This window comes from Lepeophtheirus salmonis, chromosome 14 (genome assembly GCF_016086655.4).
Source record: "Lepeophtheirus salmonis chromosome 14, UVic_Lsal_1.4, whole genome shotgun sequence".
In the NCBI taxonomy this organism is placed as follows: domain Eukaryota; kingdom Metazoa; phylum Arthropoda; class Copepoda; order Siphonostomatoida; family Caligidae; genus Lepeophtheirus; species Lepeophtheirus salmonis.
Window position 1 is genome coordinate 20,566,212 of NC_052144.2, and position 23,318 is coordinate 20,589,529.

At 30.5% G+C, this 23,318-nt stretch overlaps 2 protein-coding genes across 2 annotated transcripts in view; both read right to left on the bottom strand.

The window, feature by feature from the left end:
• Positions 1-23,318, bottom strand: part of futsch — a 44,258-nt gene that overhangs the window by 9,630 nt on the left and 11,310 nt on the right. The window contains exons 2-6 of the mRNA XM_071893522.1: positions 4,710-4,808; positions 4,462-4,634; positions 4,226-4,393; positions 1,360-4,144; positions 22-1,307 (exon numbers count right to left, since the gene is read on the bottom strand). Of these exons, the coding sequence (XP_071749623.1) occupies positions 22-1,307; positions 1,360-4,144; positions 4,226-4,393; positions 4,462-4,634; positions 4,710-4,808 (4,511 nt within the window). The remainder of the gene's footprint in view (positions 1-21; positions 1,308-1,359; positions 4,145-4,225; positions 4,394-4,461; positions 4,635-4,709; positions 4,809-23,318) is intronic.
• On the bottom strand, positions 7,631-10,818 carry LOC121129092 (adenylate kinase isoenzyme 1). Its single transcript, XM_071893432.1, has one exon. The coding sequence runs from the start codon at positions 8,299-8,301 to the stop codon at positions 7,708-7,710; it is 594 nt and encodes a 197-aa protein (XP_071749533.1). The 5' UTR covers positions 8,302-10,818; the 3' UTR covers positions 7,631-7,707.

Genomic DNA, 23,318 nt, shown 5'->3' on the forward strand with positions numbered 1-23,318 from the left:
AAGATATATTGTTTTGTCTACCTTTTCGTCTTCTTTCTCAACAATATCAGCTACTCTTTCGTCAACAAGATCCTTCTCTGTTAGAATTTGAAGATCATTATCAGGAACTGGTTCCTCTGACTCTTTACTATTTTTTTGCTCATTTAGTTCATTAGCTTTAGTAGTTTTTTCAAACTGTTTTTCATATTCTGTCTCAACAATCTTAGTTTCTTTTTTGTTTAAAAGATATTTTTCCGATTTGATTTGAAGTTCGTTGTCGGTTACAATTTCCTTTGAGTCTTTCATATCTTTTTGCTTACCCGTTACTGTGTCTTCAGTGGAAATAACCTTTGTTTCCTTTTCGATATTATCTTTTTCACAAACTTTTTCGTCTTTTTTCTCAATAACCTCTGTTTCTTTTTTGTCCAGGATATCTTGTTCTGATTTAATTTGTGATTCATTCTTAGTATAAATTTCTTTTGACTCCTTAATTTCTTTTTGTTCATGTATTTCAGTAGCCTCAGAGGAAATTGCTTTTGTTTCCTTGTCGTTGATATCTTTTTCAGGTTCCTGTTCATCTTCTTTCTCAAGTACCTGCGTTTCTTTTTCGTCTAGGAGAACCATTGTAAGTGGAATTTGAGATTCAATATCTGCAACAGGTTTCGTTAACTCATTATCTTCCGATTCCACATCCATATCAATAGGTTTAGTGGAAAGAGCTTTTGTTTCTTTGTCGATAATATCTTTTTCAGATCCATTTTTGTCTTCTTTTTCAAGAACCTCTTTTTCTTTTTCGTCCACAAGATCCCTTGTATATGAAATTTGAGATTCAATATCTGGAATATGTTCCTTTGACTCCTGAACTTCCTTCTGCTCATCCATATCAGTAAGTTTAGTGGAAAGAGCTTTTGGTTCCTTTACGTTGGTATCTTTTTCAGTTACTTTTGTGTTTTCTTTTTCCAGAATTTCGGTTTCTTTTCCGTCGAAACGATCTTTTTTACATGTAATTTGAGATTCATTATCAGTAACAAGTTCCTTTGACTCCTTAACTTCTTTTAGTTTTTGCATCTCAGTAGTTTCAATGGAAAGTTCTTCCATTTTTTTGTCGATAATATCTTTTTCAGATACTTTTTCGTCTCGTTTCTCAAGAATCTCCGTTTCTTTTTCGTCTTGTATCTCAAGAATCTCCGTTTCTTTTTCGTCTTGTTTCTCAAGAATCTCCGTTTCTTTATCGTCTACAAGATCCTTTGTATATTGAATTTGACATTCAATGTCAGTTACAGGATCCTTTGACTCTTTCATATCTTTTTGTTCATCCATCCCGGTAGCTCCAGTGGAAAGGGCTTTCGTTTCCACTTTAGTATTATCTTTTTCAGATACTTTTTTTGTTTTCTTCTTCAAGAACATTTGTTTTGTTTTCGTCTACAAGATCTTTTTTAGATAAAGTTTGATATTCATTATCAGTAACCGGTTCCTTCGACTCCTCTACATCTTGTTTTTTATCCATCTCCGTTTCCTTTGTGGAAGGAGCTTTCATTTCTTTTTGAATAATATCTTTTTCAATTACTTTTTCGTCTTCTTTCGCAAGAATATTTATTTCTTTTTTTTCTACAATTTCCTGTGTTTTCTTTTGTAATTTTGATTTGCATTGAACAAAATCAACCTCATCTTGTTCCATTGGAATTTTCAACTTATCCAAAATATTGGACATTTGTGTAGCTGACAATATAACTTCTGACAATTCTCTCTGCTCTTGAGCACCGTCTGACTCTGGTGTTATTATGTTTTTCCCTTTATTTACCTTACTTATATGGTCGCCCATTTCATTAATTTCGTTCAAAAGATTTTTGGATTTCCACATCTCCTTTTCTTGTTGATCATTTGTTATTTTTGATTCTTCCTCTTCGTGAGGAGTACTCATTATCTCAGGGTCAACTGCCTCATGTTCCGGTAAATCATCAACTTCATCCGGAGTTTTGATGTGATGATATGTAATTGGCTGTGTAGGAATTTCTTTTGATAAAGGTAAATTATTTGGATGCCCATCAACGGGTGCAACCTTCTGTAACTCTGAAATCTCAATTGGATCAAAAGAGCTTTGAATGACTATTTGTTGTGTTTCCTGAATATCTGGCTCTCTAATTAAATCCTCAGGATCTTCTTGATCCTTGATACGTTCCAATTCAGGTTCAATGTCATTATCTTCAATGGGAAGGTTTTCCATTGCCTCAATTTGGTCTTTTTCCACTATCGAATCTTCTTTATCGTTCAATTGAGAGATTTTCTCTAATTTTGTTCCTGCTTTAGTCACATCAGGTACAATTTTCTTTTGATCAGCTGCTTTTTTGGTTTTGTTGCTTGCTTCCTTGTTAGTTTTGGATGCAGACTGTTTCTTGACTTTCTTAGAAACTTCTTTATTAGTGGTAGATGTTGCAACCCTACGCGATGCTGTGGTTGCTTTTTTTACAACCTGTCTGTTTTCAGCCAAGTTTTGTTTTTCTTTTAGTTCTTTCTCTTCTAACTTTTTCTTGAGCCTTCGGGACTTTTCTTCTTTATCTTTTTTGTCTTTAAGCTCTTGGATCTTTTTTTCTTTTTCTGCCGCAATTCTTTTTTCTTTTTCTGCAGCAATTTTTTTTTCTTTTTCTGCAGCAATTCTTTTTTCTTTTTCTGCAGCAATTCTTTTTTCTTTTTCTGTAGCAATTCTTTTTTCTTTTTCTGCAGCAATTCTTTTTTCTTTTTCAATTTTGTCAGCTTTTTCTTTTTCTGCTTTTTCGGCCTTATCTTTCCGTTCTTTATCACGTTTGTTTTTCTCTTCTCTAGCTTTTCGTAGTTTTTCTTCCTTCCGTTGCCTTTTTCTTTCAGATGAATCCAAATTAGATTTATCCGACTTCACTTCTTTATTAGAAAGTATGTCTTTCTTTTCGTCGATGGACTCTTTTTCGATTGAATCCTGTTTCTCTTTGTCTTGTTTATCCTTATCACCCTTTTCTCTATGATCATCAAGATCACCTTTACCTTTTTTAAGTTCTTTTCTATTAATTTCTGTTATTGGTCTACCTGTATGAATCATAGTGGTAGCTGTAGTTGTAGTAGATGCTGATTTGACTGAGGACTCAGTCAGAGCATAACTCACTGTTTCTTGTCTCCTTTTGGATCGTGATCGACTTAATCTATTATTCATATTATTGTTCACTGGAACAGATGATGCACTTTTCCTTGCATTTGGTAGTTTTGATTCAGCCATTTTGCCAAATCCTGACGACATAGACTTAGGAGTTACCACAGGTTTCTGAATGAATTCCAATGATTTTAACTTTTCCAAACCTTTTATAACTTTATTTTGTGGGGTACTTCCGGGAAATAATAGCCTTGTAATTGTATGCTCTGGATTATCAGGGATCCATACAAGTAATGCACAAATGGATACTAAATTGGCAAGAGGAAGCCAAAGTTCTCTTCCATCAACATTAATACCGGATTTAAATTTACCCAACGCTTTAGAATTATCGTTCCACCTGGTCATAAACTCTTTAAGCTCCTTTGCTTCCTTACTTGGATTTATAACGTACATCACGAGTCTTCCTTGACCCACTTTATGATATAATTGAATTGGATCAGCTATTTTATTATTATCTCGTAGACAGACTTGTGGTTTGAGATTCAATATTCTCAAATTTTCCAACATTCCAGCACCTTGATCTATCACGTCTATTAAGAGAGAGTCTTGAGATTCCTCATTTTCTTCATTTTTTGAATGAATTCGCTCAGGAACATTAGCAAATACATGCCCTATTTGAGGATATACGGAGCTCATTGTTTTTCTTTGTAATAACGCCGCTACGCCTCCTGAGTTTTCATCACTTACTCGTGTGATAAGAATTGCGTCAAGGCGGTCTAAATGACGTGAAAAATCCCAAAAACAGGACTTCCAACTAAAACCACCGTCTATTAACATGTTAAAGCCATTAATACCGAAAAGAGCAGAATCCCCCTGACCTCCTGGAAATACATACAGAGTAGGGTGGGAAAATCGTATATTTCCTACTACATCTGACGGGGGTAGGGCTTGTTCAATATTTTGGGGGGTCATAAATTGATCCAAATAGTCTAAAAACTTTTGTATACTTTCTGTACCTTGTATTACTTCTGAAGGGTTCAATTGTACCTATTTAAATACAAAATAAATTCATACAACTAAAATTCCCCCAGCATTCTACAAGGAAATCAAATCTGAATAATCACTTACCCGGCAGTATTCGGAAAATTGTTCTTTTCCAATATGTGTCTGTGTCCATTCCCCTTCTTCATAGCAATGAATATTAATTGATATAGAATTTTCATAGGCCCTAATTATCCTTTGAATTTCGAATTCATCAAAGCATTTGACAAAATCGTTGTAGTTAAATGATCCGTCCTAATATTTAAATTTATAAAGTTATTCATCAGTAAAATAATAATTCAAAAAATAATGACTTGACTTACTTGAAGTACCCAACCACCACTCATGGCAAAGGTGTACCCAGCGTGAATAATGTGTCTATGTTTAGTAAAGCTTGCAAGCATATTTCGCATGCACTGTTGTAACGTATTTAACTGAGGCTGAATTAACACTTCTGTCACTAAATGCTCAGAAGCAAATTGAATTAGCCGCTCTCCTAAATTTAAAGGAAATTGATTTTAAAACATATAGTAATGTTACAATACTATGCCATTTTAATTTTAAAACATACCTCCTCGAGATTCTTCTCCAGGCGGAGCAAAATTGGATATTACATCCAATTCTTCCCCTAAGTCAACATGACATGATGTGAGATCCCATGATAACAAACCTGTAAGCAATTATTTAAAAATTAGGCTGCAATCCATAAAATATACTCATCATATATAAAAATGAGAACAAAATGATTCCTAGGTTAGATAGAGTAGCTGTAATGCTAGAATGTTTACTGATACTTAATTAGTGCAACTCCATCTAACCAATTAAAATGAACATTAAAAAAAAAAAAAAGAGAATCTCTTTTAATATCTCTGATTATATTCGGCAATTTGTAAAAATAATAGAAAACAATATATCTTACATCTCTTGTCTAATTAAGTTACAAAAAACATGTCTATTTGATTAGCACAAGGAGCTTTTTGCCAACTCACAACCACAACTTTTGTTAAAGTCGAAAAGGTTAAATTAAGAAAAAACAAAAAACTTATCATAACCATATGAACATTTGACATGCGTAGCTAAATATTTTTACAAGCGATAGATTGTGAATTCATAAAGAAATAAATTCAGGTGTCTAAAACCAGAAAGAGCCATCTGCTTTATATTTACCTATAGTTTTTAATATACGATTGTTTTTAAGCCTAAAAAAACAACGAAAATCAATGTGGTAATCCGGACATTTTGAAGAATAAGGAGTTTAACTGCAAGTACCAAAAAGATGAAGGAAATAAACCCAAACCCCACTCCGTATCTAACAAGGAAATAGATGGTAAGTAACTACTCCTATGTCGATCATCAACTCTACTCCGAGTGCAACAAGCACTTACATTAATAACTCCCACAACCAATCAGCAGTGTTACTATTCGTCTTCACTCACTTATTGAAATAAAAAAACACTGTTCCGGTCGTAACTACAAAAAATTACATTACTCGTACAATGTCATAGATTTTACAACTCTCCAATACTAGCACTCAAGTTTTTATTGTTTTTATTTAGTATTTACCCATTTTCGAAAAAGTGATAACCCCCGTTTAATATATCTGTGAAATCTATAGATTTTTTAGAGTGTGTACTCATTAAACATTGAAAAAATATTCAGAAAATGATAGATATCCCAGTTAGAAATGTATTTTTATGCTTTAAATCTATATGCAACCGAATTTCCAGACTAATTTCTAGAAACAATATCTCTTCAAAAAATCCAATATTCTATTGAAATCCATTTTTTTTGTACCTGAAAAAAACGAAGATTCAATTTTCGGCTATTTTTTCTTTGCCCATAACTTTCTTGATTTTGAACAAATTTAGAAAATGTATTTATTTATATATATATATTTGAGTCGCCAGTAACTTTTTAATTTATAGCTGAATCCCCTATTTAGTCTCCTGTAACTCCAAAATGCAGTGTTTATGTTTTGGGTAAAGAATAAGTACCCCTTGTATGAGCCTCCCCAAAATTCGACACCCCTGTCAGAACTTGACTAGATTCAAAAGAGGTACCCATATGAAATTTCAGCCTCCTAGGTCCAACGGTATGGGCAGCCATAAAGGATACATTTACACACAAATTATATAATATATATATATATACACTAGCAAATGGTTACCTGGCGTTGCACGGCCGCCAAGGAGGTAGTTGGACATCGCATTGACAATGATCAAATAATTGAAAAATTGTTCAGAAAATAATTATATATACAAAATTATTCTATTATACTAATAATTATAATATGAATGTATCGTTGTTGTCGAGAAAGATCCTGATAACTCTAATTATAATTATCTTACTATGATAATAACAATAAAGTAGGAGTTGGGTATACTTTATACTACATATACTAATCACACTATATCCCTCGAGTTAAGTAAGGTTTGTCACAAAGTCTCATCAACCCTCCCCCCTCCCCTTCCCAAATTATCTTATTATTCTGAGCTCTGTAACCTCTCTTATTATTAGCTCTTTTAACCTTAGTACAGTTATTATGAATTTAAAAAAAAGACAATTTACATATAAATATATATATATAAATTGTCCAGATGAGAAGTCCATTATTTTTTGTCAAAAATTGCCAAAACGAAATTTGTGCAGAAAATTTGAAAAACTTTTTTGGACTAATTTTGGAAAAATATAGTTGATAGCATTTATTAAAATTATAAATAAAACACAATTCTACCAATGTTTTTTTCGTACTTGCAAAAAAAAAAAAAAAAAATATGGAGAATAATTTTCTAGCAAAAATAAACAGCCATAAAATTGGTTCAATTTTGGAAATATTGCAAAAATTTTTAAAAAAATGTTCTGTAAATTGAAAATACTCATAAAAGTAACGTTAGAGATTAAAATTCCCTGTACTTACAAAAAGCATTGATTCGTGCCATTTCTTTAAAAAAATTGAAAATTGACGTTTGATGAAAAAGATAAACAAAAAATTGAAAAAAAAAAAATATTCAATACATTTTTGTGTGTAATATTTATATGCAATCTAAACAAATTTCTCCAAACTTTATTTTATTTACAAATCATGTATGAAAGGTTGCGTGATACAATACATCTAAAACTCTCCTTCCATCTCCAAGGGTTGATAAATAATATGATTGCACATCGATAATTAATTCCAGAATTTGTTTATACTTTAGAAACATAAGGAAGTACCTCCCCAAAAATAAAGGGGGCAGGAAGTATATGGATTAAAAATTTACATAGAAGTTAGAGGGAAAATATGATAAGCAAAAGATATGAAAAAGATATTTCTGTCTTAGTGGTAGATAAATACTCCAGGGTATTAACGAAGGATTAACTACGGAATGTAATCAAAACATGTAATCATGTCCCTTTCAAAAAATTTGGTTCTCATTTCATTATGATATTTTATATCATAATCTTTAACTATAAATAATTTTTTTAATGGAATTAAATTATTAAAAAAAATAATACTTTTGATATTGTCTTTGTGTTTATTAGAGATAACAATAAAATATAATAAATTAAGATTTAAATGTTTGACATATTTATTTTAATTCTGAAATTATTTTCTTCACATCCTCATAAGTTTGATCTTTATCTTGATCCGCATTCACCTTTTTGACATTATTTATATATTTGGTTAGAATGGGTTTGGTGCGTGAGTTATAGGTTTCAATTCTATTTTTAATTGCGTCCTCCGTGTCATCAAAGTTTCCTCTTTTAAGAAGACGATCCCTCAAGATCTCATCCGAACAATCCAAAAAAAGTACAAGACTAGCAGGTGCAATCTGATTTTCAAAATCCTCTGCTTGCTTTTCTTCTATCGGATATCCATCTACTAAAAATCCTTTAGAGGATGATGCCTTAGCTACCATGACCTCAGCAATTAAATCGTTTACAATAGGATTGGGAACAGGGTCTCCATTAGCCATGAGTTTGTAGAGCTGAAGACCTCTATTTGAATTGGACATCACTTCAGCTCGTAATATATCACCAGAAGAAATGTGAGTGTAGTCAAAGTGACGGACAACTTTTTCACTTTGAGTTCCTTTTCCTGATCCAGGACCACCCATAATCCACACGATGGGGATCCCTTTGAGGCAGGATGTATCAATCGGTTTTCTTTCTACATTTGCCATTATTACTTTATATAGAAACTAGGTTCAAAAGTGTCAGAGGTTAAAGACTAACTGATTCAATGTTTTTAAAATACAATGTAGTCTTTTTATGTCTGGAAGAAAGCACAAATATTCATCGTTTATAGTTTTAGAAAAAAATATAAACGACTATACATAAGAGTTATTTTCCTTTAACATGTATAAAAAAACTTAAAAAAAAAAATGTTTTAGGTAATATGTAGACATAATAGATGTATGACAAACGTCTTCTCTAAATACTTTTTAATGTATGAAAATTATTTGAAACATGTTTATGGATCATGAAAAATATTTCATGTTAAAATGTTAGTATCTTGTTTTATAGTGCTTTTTGCTTTAATCCTGTTCAACAAACTTATTCCTTCCTTGGAGGTGTTATCCACCCCACAAAGAGATGGAAGTGGGAGGTGAGATGTTTTATTCCATATAAAATATCTCTAGTTTGTTAATAATCTGTTAATATCTATGTATATTTTTTCAGTATTTTTACGTAACTGATCAACTTTTGTTATTTACTTCTACACAGGAGTTTCAAAATATCTGGAAGACAAAATTATCAATATGACTGACATTTACTTAAAAAATGTTTTAGGTGTATAAAGAATATTTACTTACATCTTATATGCTTTAAATTTACATCTATATTTAGATATAACGTTCCCTGCTTTTGTATTTAAAAAAAACACTGCTCAAAAGTTAATTTATTACACTCCCCTACAAATTTGAATATCTTTCAAATGATGAAATTCATAGCCATGTATAATTTATAAACTAATATATTTTTTAATTCATGAAGTTACATTTTAAAATTACATACATGGGGCGGAAATAGTGGATCATCAGGAATGGATTTACATTCAGAAATCACATGCTGAGTGTTGATATAACTATGTATATTGAATAAAACGTATTTTTACTTTTTAAGAAAGCATTTCTTAATGTAATGATAAGCTGCTATGTATATTTTTTCAATATTTTGCGAGGTGCTGTTACTCAACAGTTGGTGGCAATTTTCAGAAATTATTCTTGCCGTAGGACAAGTGTTATTTTGTAAAATAAAAAAAAAAAAAAATGTATTAATCAATAAATAAACACAACACAGTAGCATTAGATAAATATATATAGTGTCGAATAATTTTTTATAGCCGTTTCTTTAGCAATTAACTATAAATTCACATTTATTTAACGATTTGAGTAAAGATTCGAACTTCAGTCGAATCACATGCTACTGTTTTTATATAATCATTTATGGTATAAGTGGAGATACTTATCAGTGTTTTTCTATAGTTTTGATTCTTCATTTGATTTATGAAACTTAATCTGACACCAATATGGCCCTTTCAAATATAATCCCTCAATTATAATTCATATGTTGCGACGATTAATTTTGCAAATATATGTGCAATTTGGACCGTATTCAAAGGATTTTTGAATGAAATGCACGATAATTAGTTAAATAATAGGTATCATTCAGAAAAATTCATTCTATCTTACTTTTGTGATGAAGAACAATATTTATAAAATATTGAATGGGTCAGAATTCGAATGATCTTTTTTACATCTAATATAAAGACATTAATTTTATACGTACTTTCCATTAAACAATGCTGATACGTTATTGGTTACATTAATGTATATATAGTAATATGTTAGGGAAATAGTACTTTCAAGATATTTTAATACTTTATAAGAAGTATTAGAATCATTTGATTAATAGCAAATATGCCCTGGTCTTTTTGATAAGTTGTTGCCAAAGAGAATTCAAATTCATAATGCCCATCTCGTAGTGCCCCTTTTCCATATTGGCAATCAGCTCGTACTCCAAATTTTTATAGGCCTCAATTGAAGCCAAATTTGTATACCCAAGGGCTTTGGACATAGACAGGAATAGGTAGTAGTCACTTGGTGCCAGGTCCAAACTGTAGGTTGGAGGCAAAATAACTTTTCATCCGAGCTTCTGGCGCGTCATCAAAAATGTATGCGACCTGGGGCTGTCTTAATGATGTTTTGGTGTCTCTTATTCACCAATGCTGGCCGCTTCTCTTCGATCACCAGTTTCAAACGGTCAATGGTGTTCACAGTAAAAGGCAGAATTGAGCGGGAAAAAAACTGCTAAAAAACCACCAATGGAGAATCCTCCCCGTATACATCGCAAATTTTCTTGGTCCCTTTTGAAATGTTTTTTCCTTTCAGGTAGTAAAATACGGATAATTTCTTCGATTGAAAGCTCCATTCTTGACGCACTATATTCACGACTGAACCGCCCAAGCACAGTATTATTAAAAAAGTTTGTAGTAACAATCACCTCTAAACAACGCTTACTCGTATGATTCAATGTGACCAATAATGAACAAGATATACTTAGTTTTTTTAAAAAAAGGAGTGGGAAATACGAAATTACCCAACTTAAGTGAAAGATTAGTAATTTTTGATAATTTTTTTACATTTTAAAGAGTTCCACTAGCAGTTAGAAAATCCAATATTTATTATCCTACTAATTAAACTGAAGCGACATAATATTATTAAACAGTTTTCTCAATGTACGAAAAACAAACAAAACATTTTATTTTGAAGGCAAAGGAGAAATGACCTCAATTTTTTTAATGAATGCATGACTACATGCTAAACAATTTCTATAGCATACACCGTGTTTTTCTTTTGCTTTTTCATTATTTGAAGTATTTTTCTAACACAGCTAAACCTTTTTTTTCAATATTGAAAATTAACTGCCATAAACTTGTTTATTGACAATAAGTTGAAAAACAAAATACTCGTATTTTGTATTCGAAATACGAGTAATATATTAGGTTTTATGACCTTCCTCCAGTTTTAGTTGTGTTTGTTTTTCATATCCAACTTATGTGAGATGTATTCAAAGACATTCATTGCGATACACTTTCTAGGTGATCATCAAACTTTTTAATATTGAACGGAAGCACAAACTACCCAAACTGGGAATCAACTAATTACCTTCCATCTCTATTCATAAATGATTTATGATTCATCTTTGAGTGCCACAGCAAATGAGATTTGAAATTGCTAAATTTTTCGTTGACAATTTAAAGAAAATAAATGTTTTATATTTGGTTTCAAAGATAACATCCCCCGCCCCTCAATCAAATCAAGGCTTTATACAAATGGTTTTCAACCTTTTCACTACTGCAGAGCTCCTACATGTATTTGAGGGTGGGGGGAATTGTTTTGCCTTGTTATAGGAATAAGTTGGAGTTCCATAACTTGATGGAATCTTGGGGTTGGTAATCACTGATCTATATAGACTATAGTTAAAATTAAGAACTATCTAAACGGTTCCTATAAATTTGAATATTCATTAAATAATTGATTCAATGAAACATTTGGTGGTTATTTATATTTTTATATTATAAATTGTTAAGAAATACATTTTAGGGTTATCAATATTCCCTACATTAACTACATTTACGAAGATAACCTCTATAATTTTACCGTTGTGTGAGATTGGAAGACAAATCCTACATTAAGTTTTCTATCATACCGGGTGCATAGTTGAAATTTACATACTTATAAAAGAGAGGTAGAGAAAAAATACATTAGAGAAATCAATAATTCCTCCCATTATCTGACAAACTGATTTTATTGGCTCCCTCTTCCAAAAAAATCAACACAATCAATCGAAAAATGGCCTCACAAAGAGACAAACGAATCAAGATTGCTGCACAACTTAGCTTGGAAGAAATAGCAACTGAGATCCAAAACTTGACTTAGGGAAGCAGGAAGACTAATTACAACGTCACGAAGACCTTTAATGACTGTATTGGTATCGAGACGAGCTTCAACAAGATGGAGCACCGACACACACAGCAAAGATGACACATTCCTCGTTGGAGATCAACATTCCATTCTGGCCACAAACAATCTGGGCACCATTTTCCCCATACACAACCCACTTGATTTTTACTTCTAACTACACGAGGAGGCCAAGGCTTACTGGACGAGGGCACCAAATCTCAAAGCTCTCAAGGCTTAAGTCGATGAGTATTCGAACTCTATGAGTTCCAATTACATTATTACCTCCAGTCAGAGCCTCCAGTGGCGCATTAAGGCAATTATCAAAGTAAATAGAGGCTACATTATTGAAGATTAAAAATGATAACACATGTGAAAACATATATACTATGTTAAACTAATGGTGCTTGCCACTTTTTCAAAATTAAAATTATTAAAATTCAAGATTCAAAATGTTCAGTTTTCAATTAAGTATCCCGAGTTGCTTTTTCGCAATATGTTGAAAATCTGTGTGGCAAAACTTTTCTACTTTTTATAGTAAATTAAGAAAAAATCATTGTTTTGATGAAAATAGCATAATGAATAATTTGTTTTGATGTTTTTCTTTTGCAAAAAATCGATAACTAAAAAACAACGTTCACTTGATTTTTTGTATGGTGTTACTCTTTTTTCCTATTCTACTAGTAGAAGTTAATATATTAACACTTTCTCAAAACAGAACATAAAATCTATATGCATAAATTCATAATTATCCCAAAAGCTCTTTACTTTTATTTATATATCAAAAAGCTTTCTACATACAAAAATAAAAGAATAAGGGTGGAGTTTTGCTACTTTTTTCTTTCTTTCCTCGACCATTTTTCCTCATAGGAAAGGGCCTCATTTATACAGAGAGTTTTGTACAATTGAGAATTGATATATATATATTTAAATAAATATGCATACTATTATATAATTTTGTCCTTTTTAACAACTACAATTTTCTTTCAAACTATTACAATTTTAATTTTTAAGGCTACAATATAGAGCGCACATTGATCATTTTGCACTGCTAGAAAAATTAATTAATGATAGCTTTTGAAAAAAACGTTACCACATCAAAACCAAGTGCAGCTTTCTTTTTTTTTTTTGATACAATGAACTTTCCTTAGATTTATGTTTTTTTTTGTGCTGATGCTATGTACATATATGTAAAATGTCATTTCATGTCTTGCCTTAAAAGATTTCAACAAATAAGATCTGACTTGATCCGTATAAAAAAATTAAGTAACCGATCTGGATGATTAATAAAAGTACACGATATATTTAAAAAATATTCAAAGTTACATGGTAGGTACACTATAGGCTGGTTAAGTATTTGCTGTCGACAAATAAATAGGGGAAAAAGAATGGTACGATTGTCCATATAAAAGACAATGTAAATTCTGAGAGATGGAACTATTGCTCCGTATCGAGGTTATGTTTAGCTAGTATTATCTCTTGGAAGAACACACACCAACTTTTAGTCAGATCGGTGAATTTCTTTCTGTTTGTCATTCTTTTGTATCGAGGAATCAGCCGGAAAGATTATGGTGACTCTATTTTGGATTCGCAAGGAATAATCCTCATCGAAAAGGGTAAAAATATTACAGGTGCATATTATTCATTGTTATTGGACCGTTTGAAAGCCAAGTTGCCGGAATAAGACCCACGATTAGCCCACCAAAAGTTATTTTCACCAGTAAATACACCAGCTCACACCTCAGCATTTGTGGTCGCAAAATGAATGAAAATAGGATTCCAACTAGATATACCCATAGCAATCTCAAGCAATCAGACAGAGAATAGAAGCGCTACTAAATTTTTTATTCGATATCTTTCTTGTCTGTTGGTTAAAGAGTAAATATAATATCTCTTCCTCTGTGTTCCAAAAAAAGAAAAAAAAAAAAGAAGAAGAAGCTTCTTTTAATTGTATCCCTATCTATCACGTCTACATACACATATATATGTAAATATAGGATAGTAGTCTATTGATATTCTATATAGATGCTTGATATCTTTTTTTGCAGATATATTCGGCTTTTTAATCATTACTTCTTTACATATAAACTTCTAATCTGGACTCGAAGGAGACAAAAGTGTATGACTGTGTAATTAACACATTTGTTCAACTTAAAAACCAGGCTCCTTGAACTCTGGACAATATCCGTTATCTTCATCACATCAACTCCAGCATCTAGGAGATCTGAGATGCGCTGACTTTTTGCTTCTTGCTCGCTCATAAAGATGGAATGACTAAATTTATTTAAAAAGGACGGCGAAAACAGAATATCAGGTAAACAGTCACTAAACCTTTGTATAGTTATGAGAAAATAAATATCGATTAACAGTTCACGTTTTGCTGCCCTACCCTGTATATGTAAACAATCATTTAAATACTAGATGAATAGAATTGATTCTCATTCAATCAAACAAAAATTAATTATTATAAATTATATAATTAAAATAGATTATTTTACGGGTAGATGCTGAACCCTGTAAGAAATTATTTCTGCTTTTGTGTCAAAAATATATAATTGAATTAAAATGAGAGATTACAATTTGATGGTTAATAATTATGCCTAAATGAGAACTTTTATTATTTGTTTTCAAGAAGGCAATTTACTAAAACAAGATTAGTATTTTATAGGAGGATTTACAACAGAATGCGAATAAAATTCAACTGTCAAAACGTTTTTTAATCTATAACAATACTTTTTTGATTTAGGTTCAATTAGTTTTCTGTATATGGATTTGTTAAACTCAAGTGAATGATTGCCAAGTTGTAAAAAATTCTTACTTATTAAAATAAAAATAGTTTAAGAGTTGGGGGGAAAACGTAATTGGCTAACTTCCAATTACTTTTTTGGTATTTTTTTTCTTCTTTTTAGAGGAAAGATTAAAAGATACATGCAATAAAGTTCTTTGGTTGGTTATGGGAAGAGAATAGGGTTAATTGGACCACGGGATGAGTTGGTACTCTTCAATTTCTAGTACTCCACCACTTTTGTGGAATAACCATTTATTAGTCTTGCATTAGTTACAACTCTTTGGAAGTACATAGTACACACAATCCTAAACTGCCGTACCTTTTCTCAATTTTGATTCTGTCAGTAACTTTTTCCATGTTTATTAATTTAATTCTAAAAAGTATTATCCTCAATTCTAAAACATTTTTTGTTTTATGAAAATATAACTAAAACTATTTGAGAGTTAAATATTGTCAATTTATAAAATCTTCCATGATATATATTTTTGTTTGAAGTTAAAGAACAGCTGGGGTATGAGTTGCCTCATATACCAATTTAAAAAAATTCTAATTGTTTGTATGAAGAGAAAACATTCTTTAATTATATTATTAATTATCAATAATCGCTACAGTCTCTAAATACCCCATCGATGGATCACTTTGGAACAAAAAATTGCAAGTATTAAAATTGATATTGCAACTAAAATAACATTAACGATGTTATGAAATGGGTGCCCAAAAGTGGATATTGTTTTGAACTTTGCAAATAAAGTTATCAATTCTCAATGTTACATCCTATCCGTAAAAACATAATAATATGTCAAAAAGCAAATTTTGTGTCTGTTAGCCCCACAATCCCATGTGTCATCTTCTTTTTGCGGGTTACAAAGATGGGAGCATCACTGGGAGAAGTTTGTAGAATTACAAGGAGACTCCGTTAAAAAATAAGAATGGAGAAGAAATTTATTTTATCTTTGCTAGGTTGGAAACTTTTCAGAGCACCCTCGAATTATCTACATAATACCATAGCATACCAGTAATTTTCGCTCTACGAAGAGTTAAATATATAAACAATGAAACACTTACAGACATTAATATTATTTCATGCTATTTAAATAATTTCGTTCTTTTCTTTTCAAATCTATAGACACAATGGAGGAAAAAATTATTGGATCCCTTGCTGATTTTCTAAGTTTGCACATTGACAAAAAAAAAGTGTCTATAATGAAAATGGGTCGTGTAATGGTTCTTCCACCACAACAATGGTCCAAAATATACCGGCAAAGTAATCAAGGAGTAGCTCAAGAAGAAGTACATTGACGTCATGAAGTGGCTGTATGAGTCTCTTGTCCTCAATCCCATTGAATGTTTTTATCAGCGGACAAACTTAAAAAATCGGCAAGGGATCAAATACTGATTTCTTTCAATGTATATCCCTAACATACCAATGATTTTTGATATTTTTTGATTTTTTGAATGATAAATAATTAAATAACACTTAAGGGATTCATAGTCTTTTATACCATTAAAATAAAGGCTTTTTTTTCATAAAAAAATCTGTAGATATCTGTTAATTTCAAATAAAAATCAAACAAAAAACAACATTTAAATTAAATAATCAACGATAAAATTGACTACTAAAATTCTTAAAGGAATCAATTCTCTTTCAAATACATCTATTTCGATATAAGAATTGATAAAGAGAGACATTTTTTATTTATCGACATACATATTAAAGGAACTAATTATACGAATGAATAGACATGAGAATTCAACGGTTGATTAGGATATGTATGTATGTATTAATAGTTCTATTTTCTTTCTATGGTTCGTCGAAAATACGATTAAATATATATAAAAATAATTATATTATTGATTGAGCATAATTCTACAGCAAAAACAGAGCAATAGCAATAGAGTTCATTGCTTGACCTAATTATTTTTGCTCAAACGACCTAAATATAGTCGTTCCATACATGTATGGCTATATTACAGAATTGTAAATATATTTCATAAATTTATAGAAAATGGGCTCGTTTCATAGACAAAATAACAAATATGTATACATTTATCAAATATGTTGAATTTTAAATATTTCTGTCTCATTAAATAAAGTTTTTCTCCTATCAAAAAAAAATCAACTTGTTTCAATCTCATTTCAAATATCTAAAAATATCTTTTATTTTCTGTCCAAAATAGGTGTATGTAAATCAACAAACTAATACCACTAATTTAGCTATTTTCCAAAATCTTTTTCTTTTAAAAAACAATGAAACTGTTTACATCTATACTATTTCGTATTATTTATTGATTAGGGTCATTCCATACAAAATCAACCAGGGCATATTAACCCACCATTCTAGATTTGAATGATTTTTGACACACAAGTTGTTGCAGCTTCTAATTTTTAGCTAGTCGGCATCAAGAACTATCAATAACCTGACCTTCCTTGCCTTGAGTATCCACTCTTTGCCTAGAGTCCTTTATTTTTAACTAATTCAAGTCTCTTTTTCGTTTCGTCTGATTTTAACTGCAGCTAAATAATATCTTAGAAAGAACGGTGGAAAATATTCGAACTGGGAACCTCATATAGCCTTAATAACGAAACTTGAACAAGGGAATATCAATGATACAAAGATATGCTTATAACACATAAAGAAAATGATTTTACATGCTTATCAGCAGGTACTGTTGAAGAAGAATATGAAATATAACTGATTCAAGGTGTTGTACTCGTAAATTAAAATTTTACTGATATCCAGTAAACTTATATTATTTTCTTAAGATTTCAGTGTTGATTCTTGGGATTTTTAGGAGGGAACTTAGAGATAGTATAAAATTCTTATTAGTATCTTTGGCCTCATTCCCTTTTTGGGTTACAATTTTTGGCGACGCTTTAAAGTCTTATTAGCGGAAAGTACTGCCATTTGTATATTTTTTTAAATCCAAGAGAGCTTACCACTTGAAATTTGGTACCTGACCATCTTAAAGAACAAGGACTCTAAAAATGAAGTCAAAAGTAGAATATTTAATTGTCTTAATCCCTCAATTTTAATTTAACAAAGAATAATAATTCAAAAAACACGGGCAAGAACTCTGGAAATGCTGTTAATTTTAGGTATGTGCTTATGTCTGAAACTTATCTTATGATTTAATTATAAATACAAAATATGTACATTGTACATATTGACAAAATATCGTGTTTTTTTTCTAATTCTTGCCGAAACAAAGGTTGAGTAATACAGTACAAATTTCCGTATCCAAACAAATAAATTACAATTGATATAGCAGTATTTTGAAGTTTGAGCTGATAAACTCGAGTTATATTATCCTAAATTGTAAAATTTATATTATATATATCAAAGTTGTTTTTTTGACTGTATATAGTGATCATTGACGTATATCATATACATATTTTTGATCAAAGAAACAATAACGTAGCCGTATCTATGAATAAATGGTGGCGTGTGCGTGTAGCATCGAATATGCGACACGGTTTCTGTTTTTTTTTGTTATTGCTCTCATATACATATATATCATGATTTAATTGTGCTTACAGTATAACATATGCAAAGATTTGAATAAAATATAGACACTGGTATGTTAAGATGAATTAACTCTTGCATTCGTTTTGTATTTAGAGGACGCGGATCACTGCTTTATTTGTTTTTGTTATGGAGCGCTCAGAAAATAAAGTATTCATCAGTCATCCCATCATATTAATATTTTTTTACACAAACTGTTACTATTATTTTTTCATTGTTGAGAAGAGAACAGATATGAATGGATATAAGTATTTCGAAGTTACGTGTGAGTGAGCTCATGAAAAATAGAGACTAACACTGAAGATTTCGCTTTTTAGCTTTTGTAAAGAAAATACAATATATATTATAAAAAATAAATTAGCATATATCAATTTTCTGAGTTTTTTTGTGAAATTGTAGCGTTTTCCAATGATTTTTTTATGTTGCGAGGGTGATACAATTGTATTTGAGTTTCGAAAAGCTAAGGGCTTCTTATGGATCTTTAAAAGTAGTTTAATACACGAGACTTAATAAATAATCTAGGGAAGGGGTGGGTTAGATTATGTATCCAGGTTCGCTACTAAGCTGTTGGGCCCAATAATATGATAACTTAATATTTGTTAAGCCAGGGTTTCCCAAACTTTACTATAGCCCCCCCCCCCCCTCTACACTAATACAATTTTTGCTGAGTCCCCCTTTCTACAAAGCATGTGTACTATGTATGTATAGACTGAAAGCAATCCTCTATAAGGTAGCTGCAGCCATGTTTGTACCGAATATCATTTTCTGGGCCAAATTTACTAACAATATCACTTGTTTTAAATGCCTATTATCAAATTAAGCATGTATAAAAAAGAACCGATGCTGAAGACCGGAACTGAGTTAGATAAAGCTGTTGAAATGGAAGAACCACTGAACCTAAAACGGGCACAACCTTGGCATTTTTCTTTAAGATATAAAGTACTATCTTAAGTATTCTTTGTAAAAGAGTGTGATCACACACAGAAGCAAAATAAGTCCAATTCCAGTCAAATTTGGTTTACTTGTTTTAAATAGGTACGCTATTGACAAGAGCAAGCCAATTATAAATCAAAGTTAGTCTACGTTTTTAGACTGTGACAATAAATATTAGTGTTGATACACAGTCACAGAACGAAATTTTTTCAATTCGGTCGATTTTTGGTCGAAAAACTATCTATTCATGGTTTCACTTGACTCTTTTTCACTTTCCTTAATTCCCCTTTTGAATTTTTGTTGGATACACTGTCCTTTTTCCCAATGGCGTCATAATTATGCATGAATATAGTCTTAGAACTAAACAAACAATAGGTGAAGCTACAATCAAATTGTCAATAAATTACTATTTTGAAAGGTAATCATTCTTTAAATTCATGGGATGACATTGCTGAGCCCTTGACTCCGACTCAGGACGAAATAGAGTAAGATGTTATTAATCCAATGTATTTCTCCAACATCTTATCCTTTATTCCCATATTTATTCCTCTCTCAGAATTTTAACCTTATCCAAGCTCAACCTTTTTATAAAGAATCCAAAAAAACTATACGTACAATATGGGTGTGTCCATGAAGCATTGTTCTACTTTGCATGTTACTCCGCCAAAGGTTGACCTATTTCGTACAATTGGTTTGAATAAAAGTAAACAGAGTTGAATGATTCCGACCCATTTAAAAACGTTTTTATTGCTACGCTGACTCTCTTACATACTTATTGGATAAATATAGGAAGTTCATGACTCCTGCATAGAACATTCAAATTAATGTATATTATAATGGATTAATATATTCAAATATTTAATATGAAAGTATATCCAATATTTTTATAAAGCAAAAGCAAATGAGATGTTTGCAAATTACTAAGTCCTTTATAAAATAAAATAAAAACCTTTTCACCCTATAATAATAGAAAAATTATGGTATTGGTAGAAGTAAAACTGTCAATAACTGCTTGACACGACACGTACTAACAAATATTGATTTTATACTAAAGTATTATTCTATGCTTGTATATTTAGTATATTGTAACTATAAATAATAATGGATTGACTATTATTCTAGGGAGCCGGTTTGTGACATTTCCAATTCTAAAAAGTATATTTTCGTCTTTAAAGCAATGAAATTAAAGCAAAAAACGAAATAAAAGTATAGTTTGAAATTTATTTTGGAAGTGATATAACCCTGTTGTTACCATCTACAATGAAAAAAAATTGACATAAATTATATAAAAATTATCGTTGACGAACAGAAAAACTGTTTTTTTATAGAAGATAAATCCCCAACCAATCCTCAGTGTTACTTTTCGTTTTTCATGAGCACACTCACAGATGTTTATTCAATACTTTGTAGTTGTTCTCTCCTCAATAATGAATGAATAACATCTTTAGCTTAGGAAAATAACCTGAACATTGTACAGGTTACCAACAACAAGAAAACTCGACCGCTAATAGATTATTATGATTTATAGCCCTAAATATGTAATCTCCCCTTTTTTTTCTTTTTGAAAATGACGTGTTGAGCTTTAGCTACACACGCTCGTTGCTAAACCTCATCTAAAGTCACATCCATTATTAAATAAATAAATATATATGAACTTTCCTTTATTTTAATATGATACAATGAGCCTCAACTGCACACGGTTATGGTTACAAATGAGTTATTTTTAGACAATGAAACAAACAATCAGACAGGAATACTTTCCTTTATTACAATAGAAGTTATAGGGTTCCTCATGAAAAAATTGTAATGTTAAAAATAATTTATTTCCGTTAAAATATATATATTTTTTTCAAATGGAGGAATAAAAGATTACTTTTAAGCAAATGGTTTGTAGTAAAGTAGATTCGTTATTAAATATATATAGTCTTACATTTTATTATGTTAAATATAAATACAATTTTCCATCCACTTCCCCCTCTAAAGTAGAAATGTCACTAGAATTGTATAATAAATAAATTCGGCAAATGTAAGTGGACAATCAAAAATGGAAAAATGAATAATGAAATCCAGTCAGAAAAAAAAATATATGAAGGATTATGGCTTTTCAATATTGGGAATAAATAATATACGTATGGAAATAAGTATATTATACATTTACTTAATGTCTTCTGTATATTTTCTGGTTTGTAGATACTTCTCATAAAAATAAGGACTTTTTTCAATATGATTTGAATGTTTACTTTAGATCCACATTGATTTTTGGTAGAAATATGTAGAAAACAAAATCCTTTTTCTTTATAAAAGTTTTAAAAAAGGGATTCTCAACCTTATTTGGTTTCTTTCACTTAATTTTCATAAGCATAAATAATGTGGTTAAAATATGATATGCCCGTTTGATAAAAAACGAAAATCAACATGGTCATCCTGATAGTTTGAAAAATGTTTTGAAGGAGGCAGTTTATTTATCATAGCGTGTCATTACATTAGGTGCGAGTAGCTGGAATATAAGCAAATAAACTACCAATCTACCATTGATATCGGCAGGAATTATTCTGAAGTCGATCTTCAATTATTCTCTAAGTCCAACAAGAAATTACCCTTAAAACTCCCCATCAAATCATGGGTGTTACTCAACATATATATATATAATATATATCCATACTAATGATGTAATTGACTAACAGCATATTAGTTTCTTATATGCGGAAAGCCTTGAATTAATGAAAGTATGTGGATGTCAAAAAACCATTATTAAAGAATAAACCGTCGATCAAACGCGTTTAATTACATACCAACTAATACAAAGTATTAATAAAAAGTTGTTCAGAATTTATTAATGTAGGGTAGATCGGAATAATTCTTTGGTTCAATAATCCGGAAATGGTTTCCAAAAATTTAAAACAGCATAAGTACTAACATATGTCTGCTATTGTTAAAATGTAATTAGAGACTATACAAGTGAGTCATTTTTCTGCAAAATGTATTTTTTTACAATTCAAATGTTGCAACTGTCCCCGTAGCAATAATAAAAAAGCTGAATGTGAGTTAAAAATCTATAAAATGAGACTAACAAATAGTTTTGAGAAATAAATAAGCCAACTTTTCAAGGTGTTGAATGATTAACATTTGATTTGATGTATTTTTTTTTTTTGCAAATAAGTTGATTGTTTTCATAAAAGATCTTATTCTTATGTATCAAAGTATATAAGTTCCAGTAAAAACAACGTAAAACTTACTAAATCATTCTAAAAATATTGTTCTTCCAAAAATTACTTTTTCTTCTCAAAATCCGCTTTTATCTAATATTTTGAAGAAAAGTTCTCCAAAAGTATTTTTTTTTACACAATCATATTTATATACTTTTCTATTGTAAACTTATTTGCTGTATTTTTTTTATGTTTGAAAATAAGGGCCTCATGCCTGTTCCTATTCTAAGTATTATTACAGTTATGGCAATTTACTGTATCTATCATATATATATATATATATAAGAACTTTGTACATTGCACTATTTAAATCTCGATAATTGTCCATGTCAAAATTAAGAGGTTCTGTGATTTAAAATGTTTTTTGTTTGTTTGGAGATAGAGAAACCTCCAAGAAGATTTAAAGTTGATAAGCTCGAAAATTTGCAACGTGCTATTTTCTCTCTCAAACAAGAAACCATCTTTAAATCACTGAACCTCTTTATTTTTGAAAGGGTGGATTGTTGAGGGTTGAAGAATGTCATATGCAAAGTTCTTAGAAATAAATTGAGTGTAAACTCATGCTATCATGTAACCCCCCTTTAAATCCTGATCGTATATATTGAACATTTTTTTGTCAACATTTATAGCCATTATATGATATTGTTAAAAAAACGCAGTGATTACGACGAAAAAACCTAAGTTATGACGTATTTTTCTCTATAATATATATTTATAAACATACATGAAACTCTACTGCGTCAAAAGGGAGGAAACAATTAGGAGTTTTTGCTTCATGTATGA